The sequence below is a fragment of the Amaranthus tricolor genome, chromosome 6 (genome assembly GCF_026212465.1).
Source record: "Amaranthus tricolor cultivar Red isolate AtriRed21 chromosome 6, ASM2621246v1, whole genome shotgun sequence".
Classification (NCBI taxonomy): Eukaryota; Viridiplantae; Streptophyta; class Magnoliopsida; order Caryophyllales; family Amaranthaceae; genus Amaranthus; species Amaranthus tricolor.
In genome coordinates, this window is record NC_080052.1 from 8,345,380 (window position 1) to 8,360,118 (window position 14,739).

Sequence of the window (14,739 nt, forward strand, 5' to 3'; positions counted from 1 at the left end):
AATGTTTTCATGAATTATGTAATTGTTTTCTTCATTTTGTCTTTTGGGTATTTTATTTGTTGAATTGTAGTTGTTTCACCATGCATGCATACAGATGCAGTTGTGGTAAACAACCAACTTATGCAGAAAACAATGTTGTAACCCATTTAATTTACTTATCACTTTTTAATAAATGAAATCATGCTAAGAGTTAAACTACTAATATAAATTCTTTGGACTAGATTTGAGAAATAACAGACCCATTGAAAACTCCCCTTTTACATAGTCTTGTTAACATATTCAGAAACTTATGATGAATTGAAAGCCTTAAAGAGGTTCAGCAATGAAAATATAAGCAAAAGATGAACATAATTGTTTATGAGGTATTTTGAATACCTCCCTGTCAAATGTAGTTTTATTATAATTGATTCAACAATACACATATAATAAACCTCCCTTATCTTGAGAACAATCCTCGTAAGATCACAACATGCTAAGACAATGTAAGATGCTTTTAAGTTTCTAACAATGTATAGCTTTCTCAACAAAGTGTATTCGTGGTGATTTGCTAATTGAATGATGCTCTCTTTTATAGTGGAAGGAAAACATCATTCTTAGAACCACACAATTAATCACCATAAAGCACAATAAATATCAACAATGATTCATCACAATTAGTATGATAATTAACAACACAATAAACATAGCATTAAACTAGAAGTTACACAACCTTTCAATGCTCTTCAAGTGCCAAAACTGATCAAAAGGGAATCCGAGGCACAGTGCTCGAACGAGCCAACCCATTGGTCAAACGAGCACCGTCATCAAAAGGCTTTTGATCTCCCCTGCACTGGCTGCTCCAACGAGCCAGTATGTGCTCAAACGAGTGCTTGCTCGAGCAGTCCCTCGGACTTCCAAAATCTTGTTGCTTTGTTTGAGCAACACTTCAAGCCATGCCTTGACTCGTTTAAGGCATGGTTCCTACCTCTACTGAAGCTCTATTTGCCCCACATTAAGCACCTCGTTTATCATTTTAAACCTTAAACCAACGCAACTCAATACATTTTTATCGACTCTCTCCAAAGTACAAGATAAAGCATGTTCGATTATATGTTTAAAGTTAACGTCCTCATTAAGACTATTGGTACTTGCACTAACATATGAAAATTTTTAATTTTTACCAATAAAATGTACGAGCAAAAACGTAAAAAGCAAAGCAAACTATGAGCTCCATTTATATACAATTACAAAAGATTAGTTGACTATAATTTATCAATTTTTTTTACATTTAAAATTTTTTTCGACATTTTATTTTAATTTATCTTTTTAAAAAAAAAACGTATTGTAACAAGTCATCCGGTTACTGGGTTTACTATAGGAAAATACCATTCAAAGTTTGGATTATTCGTGGTTACTCAATAGTTGGGATTATTGTAGGAAAATCATAAAAAGATTGGATTATTTTAGAAAATTTTTCATAATTTATAATAATAATTATTATTTGTAATAATTAAGATAATAAAAAAATAAAAAACTATAATTATTAAAATAAGGTTAATTATTCAAATGCGCGTTAAAAAGGAAAAAAAAAAAAAAAAAACTCGTACATTTTCAAAATTCAAAATTTCGACTTATTTCAGATTGAAAAATAGTCAGAAATCAATCAGAGTTTTGAATTCAGCCTTTTCATTTCCCATGGCTGCAGAAATATCAGTCAAACCTGCAAGCATAAAATAGTTTTTTTTGGTATACGTATAGAGCGTACGTCCCTACCAAGTAATTTAATTAAAATCATATTGTAATAGACTAGAACAAACAATATCTAATTCAAACTGAAATAATCACAAATCAAGTTCGATTAGATCAGACCAATTAGTAATACTTCCTCTTATTCACTTTATATGTCTTGTTTGTAATTTTGCAATATTCATTAATTATTCTTGGTTTATATATAACTGTTAATGTATTAGAATATGTTTTTAATTCAAGATATTGCTACATGAGGAAAATACAATAATTAACATATTAACCTTTTCTTTTGAGATTATTTAATCAAGAAACGGTATCATAGAAGTCTAATTTGTTGAATTTTTTTTTAGCAAAAAAGGAGGGAAATAGAACTCATCACTTCTGAAAAAAAAAAAAAAAAAAGTACAAATGATCATCGATCATCATCAGACAAGAAGTTACTATTCCATTCCACCCTGTCATTTCTCCTCAATTCCTCAATTCCCCCAAAAAAGGCGGAAACTTTTATCTTTTCCCTTTTTACAACTAATAACATAAATTTTCAATAATCAGCACAATCACCATCGCCAATTTTCTCTCTCCTCCTCTAATCGCCGATCAAACACCCACAAAATTCAATCACCGGCGATTTGCTGAGGAGAGAAAAATCGCCGAATTATCTTCTTCATCCTCCAATAATGGCGATACTCTATTCTCTTATAGCTCGAGGATCGGTTGTAATGGCGGAATTCAGCGGAACAACTACAAATGCGAGTACAATTGCGAAACAGATTCTTGAGAAGATTCCTGGTGATAGTGATACTCATGTTTCTTACTCGCAAGATCGTTACATTTTTCATGTTAAACGGACTGATGGCCTCACAGTTCTTTGTATGGCTGAAGATAATGTCGGACGTAATATTTCATTTTATCCCTGTCTTTTTCTTGTTTTGTTGATTGTTTTTAGGTTAACTTTGTGGAACTATTGATTTGATTATATTTCTCAGGGTTTCAGCTTGAAGATGATACATGATTTTGTAATTTGTTGATTTTGATTTAAGATGATTTTTGGATGGATTTTGTTGTCTAGAAAGGTTTTGATTTTAGCGTTTTATTGATTGATTTCTGAAAATTGTCAATTTTCATTTTGATGACAATGGGTATTATTTATCGTTTTGATTTTTGATTTACACCTGACTTTTTCTTCTATATTTTGGTTGATTTTACATTTGAGATTGATTTTGTGAAATTATTGTTTGATCATGTTTGTCAGGGTTTCAGTTTTATGAGGTAGTTGACTTTGATATGCTATGAATTTTGGGATTTTGTTGTTTCGCAAGGTATTGATTTAGGTGTTTTACGTCTATTGATTGATATCTCGAGATTGTTGTTTTCATTTAGTTATTAATGATTTCTAGTTATGTAATGTGTTTTTTTTTTTTTTTTTAATTTAATGTAGTTGTGATTAGCTAATCGGTACAAGCGATTTTTGATTTCTTGAATTATAGAGGTTGTTTGATGTTAAATCGTATGTCATGATATAGTAATAATGCACATGTAGTTATAAAATGTCTCGTTTGGAAAAAGACAAAAAGTTGTTGCGTTATGTGGTCTTCAGAGATGATCCTGTGTTGAGTCAATGATAGCGCCAGTTGAGAGTGGGAATAACACAACCATCATAGAGTGTCTAGGAGATTATGGTGTAGTATGTGTTCTTATGTTGGATTGGGACTATTCGTTTGATCGATCTGTAGAAGTAAAATAGTGTGTTGTGATTTATGTTTGGGTGGCAGAGTGAAAGAGTATGTTTGTAAGTTGGCTGTGGGGATGAGAATTCTTGATGAACATCACAGTTTTGACCAACATTGATCGTTTTTAGGTGCTTACTACATTTAAAATAGTTGCAACAATGCCAGAGTTCAATCCTAAAAGATTACAGTCGGCTACATTAACCAATACTCCTATATGAGTTCCAATGGTTCACATGGATTCTTCTTTTTCATTCATTCCGATTTTCTACCATTTCAATTTGTAAGTCTAGATTCTTCTTCTACATTTAGAATAGCTAAGAATTGGAAAATAGATTTATTTTATGTTATTCTTTGTTGACAATGATCAATTTGTGGGAATTTTCTGCAAATACTCCGTTTGTCTCCACCAGGGAAAGGTATATCACTGTTACTGTGTTGGGTGGTTGTTGATCCCCTCTTAAAAAGGAATAATCTTGACTGTGAATTTTGACTTCATGATTTGCTGAATGTAGATGATCCTGAATTTGTAATATAAATTGGAAAAATTACCTAGAATAATCCAATCTTTTCATTATTTTTCTACAATAATTTCACTTGATTACCATGAATAATCCCAACTTTAGAGGGTATTTTCCTAGAATAAACCCGGTAACCTGATGATCTGTTATAGCAAGTTTTATTTTTTTAAAAAAAGATAAATTAAAATATAATGTCGAAAAAAAATGTTAAAAATATTGAAAAAATGCAGATTTTTTTTATTATTCAGAATTTTTTATGTAAATTTTCAAAATTTTTCTCTAATTTTACATTAATATTTAATTTACTTTTTTGGTGAATTACCTACTATAGAAGGTCATCGAGTTACCCAAGTTTATTCTAGTCAAATACCCCTTAAGTTAGGATTATTCATGGTTAATCAATAGGTGCGATTATTATAGGAAAATCATAAAAAAGTTGAATTATTCGAGGTAATTTTTCCTTATAAATTTTATAATTTCTGATATGCCCTTGTTGCTTCCTTGTTGACAATGATCAATCTGGTAGCCACATACTAGTATGTCTTTTTTATGCAATGTTTCTAAGTAAACATGTGGTGCAAGAGTAAATTGTATGCTTAGGCAATCTGAAAGGCCAAGAAAGGGACAGATAAATAAGCAAGGTGTTCGTGTTGAGTACTAATTACTATTTATATCCTCTGTACTTTTTTGTACCTTTTGGCATGCGGCTCATTCCCAGTTTAGTGATCTTTTCCAATCCATTGCCTCTTGATACTTCGTGTGTATAGAATATGCTTAGCCTTTTTTTCCCCTGTATCCTGATACAACTATCTTATTTGTGTAGGAAGAATTCCATTTGCATTTCTTGAAGACATACATCAAAGGTTTGTAAAGGCTTATGGTCGAGCTATACATACATCACCTGCATATGCCATGAATGATGAATTTTCAAGGGTGCTAAGTCAACAGATGGATTATTACTCAAATGACCCAAATGCTGACAGATTAAACCGATTGAAAGGTGAAATGACTCAGGTATGTGTCCCTTTCTAACCGTTCCTCTTTTGTTTTTGGGTGTTGAGAAAATAAAAAGTTAGTTTTCATACTCATCTCAGGGGTTGTCAGGATGTGTTTTGTAATGAAAACTACGAATGGTGTACAGTTTTGCTGCATGAAGGTCCTATCAGTTATGGCATCCTTAACATATTTGACCAACTATGGATTTGGTTTTTGGTTGGGATCCAATTGTGGGATTTCTGTGTTGAGTTTATGATTTTTTTGGATTGGTTTGATTTGCAATTTCGGCCTCTATGCTTGACTGAATGGAATTTGTGGGATATAATCATACTGGTAGATATTTTGGCTTGAGTATATTTTGGATTTTGATATCAAAAGCTTTGGCTAATAATTTACATTATGAATTTGCGAAAATAGATTGAGATGATTTGGCCATGTGCAGAGAAAGACTTTCGACGCACCTGTGAGGAGGGTAGAAAGCATTATAGTAGAGGGTAAGAGGAGTCGAAGAAGACCCAGGAGAACTTGGGATGAGCAGCTAAGAGTTGACTTGCATGAGTTAAACCTCTCTGCGGACCTGACTAGGGATAGGAGCAGTTGGAGACGCCATATCCATGTCTTAGATTCCTAATGTCTTCTTAGTTTACCTTTTAGTGTCCTTAACCTCTTGCGTTTATCGTTTCCTCTCTAGTCCTTTGTGTTCTTTTGTAGTGGTTCCCTTTGTATAAGCCTTTAAGTTAGCTTTCACGTGTAATCACATATCTTATCTTCCTCGAGCCGGGGACTCCTTTGGCCGCGCTCTCCGTTATGGGTATGAGTTGCCGCCGTCTTTCTCTCCCCAAACCCTAACCTTAGTTTTTCTAAGAGCGGGATATACTGGGTAGGATGATGATGATGAATTTGGATGGGTGGGTTTTGGTGGAAATGAGTGAGTTGAACATTGGACTTCTGGAGGAGTCTAAATAAAGTAATTCCTAAATTTATATACGAGATTATATGTATTTATCCTAGATTAAAGGATTGCATGCTTTGAGAGCTCCAGTCTCTTGAAGCGCCTTTGTGCTTTACTGTAATTTCTTTTTGGTTCAACAATTTTAGGTGCGTAATGTCATGATTGAGAACATCGATAAAGTTTTAGATAGGGGGGAGCGCCTAGAGCTTCTTGTTGATAAAACGGCTACATTGCAAGGCAATACTCTTCGCTTCAGAAAGCAAGCTCGACGCTTCAGAAGCACCGTCTGGTGGAGAAATTGCAGACTCATGTGAGTGATTTGATGTGAAATATGCTTTGTATCTGGTTATGGCTTATTACCTCCGTTTTGAAATATTTGCAACTAATTGTGACATCAGTTGCAAGTATTATAGAAAGGGAGAAAGTATTAATTTCTTTTTGCATACCTGCCTTTAATATTTATTCTGGTTGGATGAAAACTTAAAGGTCTAAGTGATGCACGGTGGTTGTGTCTGACTAGACTTTCTTATATGTTTAAGATTACCATGTAATGCTGCATGACTGCCAGCGATTGACACATCCTTAGACATGTTTAATCTGTGCAATAATATGTATCATCTTCTATACTACGGGAAAACTTTATAAATTTAAGAAATTGGTGAGAGCTGATGACAACTATTGTTTGTGTAGTATGGAATACAAACTTATGACATTAATTTTAGCACTACTGACACGGTCACCAAAATTTCGTTGTCTGAAATGTTTTGACCATATTTGTTAAAATTTATGAATGGTGCTAACTATCGAGAGTTATAATTCTGCATTAGTGGCACTGAAGAAAAAGCTCCAATTCTCCTTGTGTGTATGGCGTTTTACTTTTGTCGGACGAAAGGGTATGGCTGGCAATTAGGTCATTTGTAGGAGTGTTTGTTGATTATTTTTTTTATTGGGTTTTTAATTGACTTTTGACTTTTAACTTTTTAGTTAGTCAAACAGCAAAAAACAACTTCAACTAACGGTCACTTGTCAAATAGCCAAATAGCGTCTTAATTTTTGTATTTCTAAGCTTCTTTCGCATCTTTATCAATTGGGTTTACACTGTATTTCATAATGAGGAACAAAATGCTCCATCAATTCATCTAGCCTCTAGGGTCTGTTGTATTAAAGAATCTAACCTTAAACATTTGCTTGTCTTTTTTGACTTAATTTGATGAAATTTGGAAAATTTTAAAAAACTAACCTTTATAATGACTTCATTCTTGCAGGTTTACCTTGATTTTTGTTCTTCTGATCATCATATACATTGTGCTTGCCTTTGTCTGCCATGGACCTTTGTTGCCTTCCTGCTTTTAAGTATATGTGGCTGAGACTTCAGATCGGTGCATTAAGGTTGCTGGGTTATATCCTGTATTTTCCTTATGGTAATGATCAAATTTTCAAAAAAAAAAAGAATCTACTATTTGCGATTGAGATACTCAACCAGGCATATAGGATATCAACTTGTTGAGTTATTGCTCTATTTGTGTAAATTTGAGTTTTCTCCGTCTTTTCTCTGAGTTATTGAAAGTGGTGAGGTGTTTGTTGTAGATGGACTTTGACTGCAGAAGCCAAATGTATGATTGTGAACAAAGTAATTTTTGTTTGACAACATGTCATACAAATTAATTATATTTGCGCATTAAGAGATGCACTTGATTCTCCTATTCCTCCCTTGCCTTTAGCTTTCTTTTACAATAAAGGATTAAATCTGTTCTTTTAATTTTGCTACATTGCAAAAATAAAAGTGAGCTTTTTGTATTATGTAGTAAAATCAAAGAGAGAGAGTGCGTGTAATTGTTTTCTATCATATGGTATGCTAATCAATCATTATAGTCTATAGAATTATGATGGATATTATTACCATGTTTACGACTTTACGGGCTCTAGCCTTGCTAAGCACTAGATGACAACTGGTTTTGATTTACGCTATTTTGTATATCTTCTTTTTATGTGTTATTGATGTAGATTCATCCCCAACAGCAAAGCTTCGTCCTGATTGTTGCATAAGGATTGGTGAATGTTGAAAATGATGTTTCTGATTCTAGTTGCTCACTAATTCTATCTTGTAAATTAGTAAAATTGAGTTTGGATTAGTTTATGTCTATATGTTGTTTGTTTGAATTTAAGAAATTAATTAATTTATTTATGAGTCAATAAGGTCATATAACTTAAAAGGCTATATTAGAAAAGTTTGTAAGAAGTAGAAATTAGACTCTTTATTTTAACTTAACGAGTCTTGTACTGAAATCATGTAGAGTATGACAAAGACTAAGAAAAAACTAGCATCCAAGAAGTCCATAAACAATGAAGCCCAAAAGTTGTGATCCAAGTCAAAAGGTCCAATAAGGGAGGAAGGAAAAGAATGAAAATTTGAAAAAAATAAGACCTTTTATTAACTCTAGTCAAAAAAATAATATTCGTTTAAACTTTATTCCCAAAATAAGCGTCATTGGCCCCAAAGTTAACCTTGGTACATAATCGCTGTTACTAACAACGAGTTTAAAGTTGCTGGAATTTTTTAGTCAACAGGTAATCGCTGTTACTAACAGCGAAATAAGGTTTAACTGGTCAAAGAGGAAGTCGCTATTACAAGAATGATGGAGTTTGGATACAATGAAGTAGGAAAATGATGGAGTTATTTATAGAACATAATAACAACGGCTATTTTCAACTTCATAACGTCTATTTTTCCATATTATAACGGCTAGATTAAATCATAAACAAAAGTCAACAAAAGTCAAACCATTTGATCGCTGTTACTAACAGCGACTTCCCCTTTGACCAGTCAAACCTTATTTCGCTGTTAGTAACAGCGACTACCTGTTGACTTAAAAATTCCAGCAACTTTAAACTCGCTGTTAGTAACAGCGATTATGTACTAAGCCTAGATTTGGGGCCAAAAATTTTGGGAATAAAGTTTGAACAAATCTTATTTTTTGACTAAAGTTAATAAAAGATCTCATTTTTTTCAAATTTTCGAAAAAGAATGGCGTCTTAAAGCATCAAATCCCAAGGATTAAATTTGTTCGAGCTGAAGTATTTTTAAGACTTACATGATGGATTCAATTTCATAAAAAAAGCTCGTTAATTCGAATACAAAATCAGTAGTCATGACAAGTTGAAGTCCAAAGCAACTCTTGAATGGCATCCTCGCGTCAAATGACTCTTATTTCCAAGGAACAAGAGTCCAAGATTCGTTTCAACTAAAGTTTGGTTCAAAACATAATCTCTTCATCGTTGAAAACACAAAGTTAATACGAAGTTTAGATGGTAAGAGGGCAGCATTTCGAGCAATTTGAAAATTTATCCAAATTATCATATAGAAAAATCCTAAATTGAACAGAAGTCAAATGGACTAAAACACAAGGAGAAAAATGTATGAAGGAGTTTGAAAACTTTCATCATCATCATCATCCACTATATATCCTGCTTAAAGGAACTATAATGGTCTGGTGAAAAAAGGCCGAAAACCAAACGTCTTAGATTAGTCAAAACTTAGAAATATATCCTTTTGATCACACAAACGGAAGATTATTATTTTTATTATACTATTATTATTTTCTTGTTGATTTTCCCTGCTTTTTGGTTCATTAATTTTATTTTAAGTCTTACTTCTTCCCAAAATCTCACATTTGTGAGTTTAATGTGTTTGATTACAGGTGTTGGGATTCAAAGCAAAAGAGTATCACTGTACCCCGAAGATTCAAATGCCCCAATGAAGTAAGAAATATAGGTTCCATAATGTCGCCTTGAGGGCCATAGAAGAAAGAGTTAAAGCAAGCAAAAGTAGAAATAGTCAAAAAAGTCAAGGAAAGAGGGTCAATGGAGTTTTCCCACGCATATGTCGCCTGCTTGGGAATTTAGCCTCAAAACATACAAGTTTGATGAGTTTCCATTTGAAAAGCAATTGGCAGTAGGTAGGCATGGCCACGGTCCGGGTTGGGCCGGTTCCGTTCCGGTTCCATCCGGTTCCGGTTCCATTTGGAACCTGTCGCGAACGGTTCCGGTTCCGAACGGTTCCTTGGCGGTTCATGAGGCGGTTCTAACTCGCGGGACGGGCGGGTCGGACCATCGGTTCCATTTTTATTTTTCCTTTAAATATTTATATAATATAAAAATACTATAATATTGCGGACGTACCTTTGATGATTACTTGATTATTAGCGAAATTCATTGCTTGTCAAGTTGTCATCGTTATTTAAATATTTATTAAAAAGAATGAAAAAAATAAATTAATAAGAAACGAATCAACGATAATGTCGATAAAGGCGATTAATAAAAAAAGAGGGAGAAAATGGACTTGAACCTAGTACCCAAAGGAATACTAAGTTGCCTACGTATCCCGAAGGAATCAAAGCCCACGTAGTTCTTTGTCATACCTTTTATTTGTAGTTGTTGAATGTATCCCGAAGGAATCAAAGCCCACGTAGTTCTTTGTCATACCTTTTATTTGTAGTTGTTGAATGTTGATTTATCGTTGTCCGATGGATCCTATTCGTTTTCGTCATCATCATCTGGTTGGTTAGATGCTTCCGCTGACTCTCCTCCTGACGATGATGCAGATGTATCCATCATCATCCATGGATCATCATCATCGCATTGATCATCATCATTCCTTAGTCCTTGTGTTCGAATCTCCGCTTGATCCCAATCTTTCTTGCAAACACATATTTGAATACTATGTGGAGCAAGCCGAGATCTCTTTTCGTCTAAAACTCTTCTACCTGCACTAAAAGCAGACTCCGACGCAATGGTAGAAGCAGGAATTGCAAGGATATCCTTTGCAATTCTTGATAATATGGGGAATTTTATTGATTTTTCTTTCCACCACTCTAAAATACTATAGCTACCTTGGTCAATTTCAAAGTGATGTTTAAGATAACTATCTAATTCTAAATATGCAGTGGAGGGTGAAGAAGGAGATGATCCTACAAAACTATCATCTTGGCTCATTATATTAGCTATTACAGAATTATAATAATAGGGACGTACCGAGACGCTAGCACGCCTAGACGTATCGCGTTTTGGGTTATATACACTAGCATAATAATCATAGAGTTCTGCTAAAAGTTTTTTACAAGTTCCTACATAATTGTGTACATCACTAGGCGGGCGATCTAATGATTGATAGTAAAATCCAATTACTTTGGTAAGGACTTCTGTTTTAAAACATGGGTCTAAAATGGTTGCAATTCCATAAATATAAGGAAAATCGGTAAAATATGCCTTCCACTTATCCATCATATCTGCAAGAATCGGCTTTAAATATGGGTTAGTATCATCATGCGTATGTTTAAGAAGATGATAAAAAATAGTAATACACTCACTTATTACTAAGTGAACGTTTGGTTCGTAAACATATGAAAAAATCTTAGTTGCGTGGTCATACGCTTCTAATATTTTATGTACACCTATAGCTAGTTCCCATGTGCCATCACTTATATAGCTATCTGTACACTCACTATAAAGTTGTGTTATAACTGGACGATAAGCAATTGCTTTTCTTAATAAATCGTTGGTTGATCCCCAACGTGTAGGAGTATCTAATGACCAATACACTTTTTTTAGTTGATATTGGTCACATAATTGCTTATATCGTCTCTTTATCTGTCCTATTCTAAGCCACTTCACTATGTCTCTAATTGGATCTAATAAATCGCTTAATTGTTTTATACCTGCTTGGCACGATAAGTTTACTATATGAGCACAACAACGTATGTGTAATAAGCTATCCCCAAGGATAAAATTAAAAGCAGGTTCGTTATACAAAAGTTCCATACATTTAATGTTAGCGGTTGCATTATTGGTAGAACAACAAAATATCTTATCTAATAAGTTCCATTCTCTACATATCTCTACTAATCTATATTTTATGTTTTCACCCGTATGTCTTTCTAGCATTGCCTCAAAAGCAACTATTCTTTTTTGAATTATCCAGTTTTGATCTATCCAATGTGCTATTACACACATATAAGATTCTAAATGTGGGGGAGCAGACCAAATATCAGTTGTTATGCTAACCCTACCATTAAAAGATTTAAACATTTCTACTAATTCATAGCGCATTGTTTCATATAATTTAATTGTGCGTCGTTTAAGAGTGCTCCTAGGGATTGCTCTATATTGTGGTTGCAAAGTTTTTCTAGTGTAACGCTCGTATGCCCTACTTTCACCATGGTTAAATGACAACTCATCACAAATTACATACTTAGAAAATTCATCAATCATATCATTACGATTATATTTAAAAGGCATACCTGTGCTGGGAATGTCCTACTGTCGGCTTCCACTTGTGGTCCCGCTGCCGCTTGCTGCATGAGTTTCTTTTGTGATTCCATGCTTCTTTGCCAAATGTTTGTTAAAAGATCCCGTACCACCACCTAACACGTATTCACAAAACACAATAAATAAATTTTTATAAAATATGAATATATAATGTATGTATAAAAAACTTTAAAAGCATTTACCTCTGGCGAAATTGTATGAAACTAAGGGCTTTACTCCTTGACTTTCACAAATTTGACAAGTGCATAAGAAAACATCTGGATTGTCGGTTGGTTCTTTTGTAAAATACGACCACACATGTGAAACAGCTCTACCACTAGAAGGCGGCATTGCCGGAAAAGGTTGTCTTACTGGTTCATCTTCATCTAAATTTAAATATAAAGGCATACTCAAATACCACTATATATAAATAAATAATAATTTAAAATTTAATCAATTTGAAGAATAAAATTATAAAACTAACCGATAGTTTGGAAATTGACTCGTTTACCACGAGCTTGTCTTTGTTGTTGTTGTTGTAGTTGTTCTTCATGTGATCTTGTTGATGACTGTCGAGATGTATGTATCCCAGTAGGGGTCGTTGGTTCCTCTTCTTGTTTTTCTTCTTCATCTATTTGTATTTCTCTTTCCACTTCTTCTGCATAATTGTATAATTCTGGGTCGTACCCTTCTGGATAATTTGGTTCATAATTATAATTACTAATCGAAGGTGTTGTAGATACCGACGGAGTTGAAGTGGCCTTTCTTTTGGAGCTAGAACCTTCTAATGATTTTGCCACTTTAGTAACTTTTTAGAGGCTTTTTTCAAAAAAGAAGACATGATTGATAATATTGAAATAATAATAGAATTAAGAAATAAATAAATAATTAATAGACTAATTATGTAATTAACTAAATTAAGAAATAATTAAAAGACTAATTATGTAATTAAGAGAATAATTGCGTAATTAAGTAATTAAGTAGAGAGAGTAGAAGAAGAGATGAGTTGTGAATGAAAATGATTGAAAGTGATTGGTATTTATAGAAAATTCCCCAACGGCTATAAACGGCTAGTTCTAACGGCTAGTTTCACGGTTCGGGTTCCATGGAACCGCTGCGCCGGTTCACTCGGACCGGTCCCGGTTCCGGTTCCAGGGAACCGTTGGGCCGGTTCACCCGGACCGGTCCCGGTTCCGGTTCCGGTTCCATGGAACCGTTGGGCCGGTTCACCCGGACCGGTTCCGGTTCCAACCCGCGGTTCTTAGGTCCGGTTCATGCAGTTTTTTTCAGCGGTTTCACGGTTCCGGCAACTTTTTTTCCGGCGGTTTCACGGTTCCGCGGTTCGGGCCGGTTCGGAACCTGTCGCGAACCGTTCTGGTTCCAAGTGGTTCGGGACCGGTTCGGTTCCGGGTAACCCGCTCCGTGGCCATCCCTAGCAGTAGGTGAAGTAGCCCACTAAATTGTAGGTTAATTATACTCTCCTTAATTTTTTCTTGTGGGATCACTTTTGAATACTTTTTTAACACTTCCCTTCATATGTAAGCCTAATGTTTTGTTTAACTTTAATGAAGTGATAATTATTTTACATTTTTCTTTTGTACGGGAATGTCACCCTATTTAACCTATCAAACATCAGATTTTAAAATTGAATGAAAACGTTAATCTTTTTAAACCCGCAAATCAATTTTAAAGAATTATCTTCACAAATTTTGAATTTTATTGACATCCTATGATAATATGAAAAGTTAAAGTATAAACGTAACTTAAGAATGTAAATTTCTGAATCTTTGCTCTTGGTTTTAGCTTGTAAATGAAAAAAATTGAGTAATGTTCCTATGTTTGTGATGCACAAGGAATAAAGTTATATGCCAACATAAATCTCTGAATTTCTTAATTGCTAAGCTAGAAAGAAAGGTTTTAAGAATTGAATGGCCATTTATGGCCATCATCCCCCATAAACACCAAATAATTACAAAGCTCTTCACTTTCCTTTCCTTCTCTATTCACTCAACCCCCTCTTCCATTCTATGATTCTATCATTTTTATTTTATGAGAAATTATCAATGGTACTCCTGAGTTTTGTCACTTTATCAATGGTAGCCTCGTGTTATTGAGCGTGTTAACTTTTTTTGTCCAAAATCGTCCAAAATCATTAACATTTTTTTTCTTTTTCTTTAATTTCTCAATATCAGCAATATCAGCCAAGGCTCGTTTCCCCTTCTCTGGGATCCCTCAAATTAGAAAGTAAAGGATGAGAAAGGAAAAAACGCTGAAAGAACACCACCGTGCCAGTACTAAACAGAGGAAACTTTTACCAAGAACGTCAATAGAGGGGGGAAAAGTGTCAGGCTGGTGAAAGTCCTGGAGATCAGTGAAAATATCAGACTGCATCGCGACAACATCAAGCTCGCCCTCCATCTGCACCTGAAAGGATTAAACATAGGCAGCTTCCTTCTGGGGGGAGCCCATCTCTTCCTCCTAACCTGCACCCCAGCTTGATCTAGGGTCTTAG

General features: G+C 34.2%; 1 protein-coding gene across 1 annotated transcript; it reads left to right on the plus strand.

Moving 5' to 3' along the window:
- The first annotated feature begins 2,152 nt into the window (after window positions 1-2,152).
- LOC130815975 (vesicle-associated membrane protein 711) lies at window positions 2,153-7,805 on the plus strand. The gene is made up of 4 exons (XM_057682529.1): window positions 2,153-2,622; window positions 4,800-4,990; window positions 6,071-6,234; window positions 7,190-7,805. Exons 1-4 carry the CDS (start codon window positions 2,406-2,408, stop codon window positions 7,275-7,277), a joined length of 660 nt encoding a protein of 219 aa, XP_057538512.1. The 5' UTR covers window positions 2,153-2,405; the 3' UTR covers window positions 7,278-7,805.
- The last annotated feature ends 6,934 nt before the right edge of the window (window positions 7,806-14,739 follow it).

Coding starts and splice junctions, on each gene's coding strand:
- LOC130815975 (XM_057682529.1), top strand. CDS start 2,406: ATGGCGATACTCTATTCTCTTATAGCTCGAGGATCGGTTGTAATGGCG. Junction 2,623..4,799: donor GGCTGAAGATAATGTCGGAC/GTAATATTTCAT, acceptor TTATTTGTGTAG/GAAGAATTCCATTTGCATTT. Junction 4,991..6,070: donor TGAAAGGTGAAATGACTCAG/GTATGTGTCCCT, acceptor CAACAATTTTAG/GTGCGTAATGTCATGATTGA.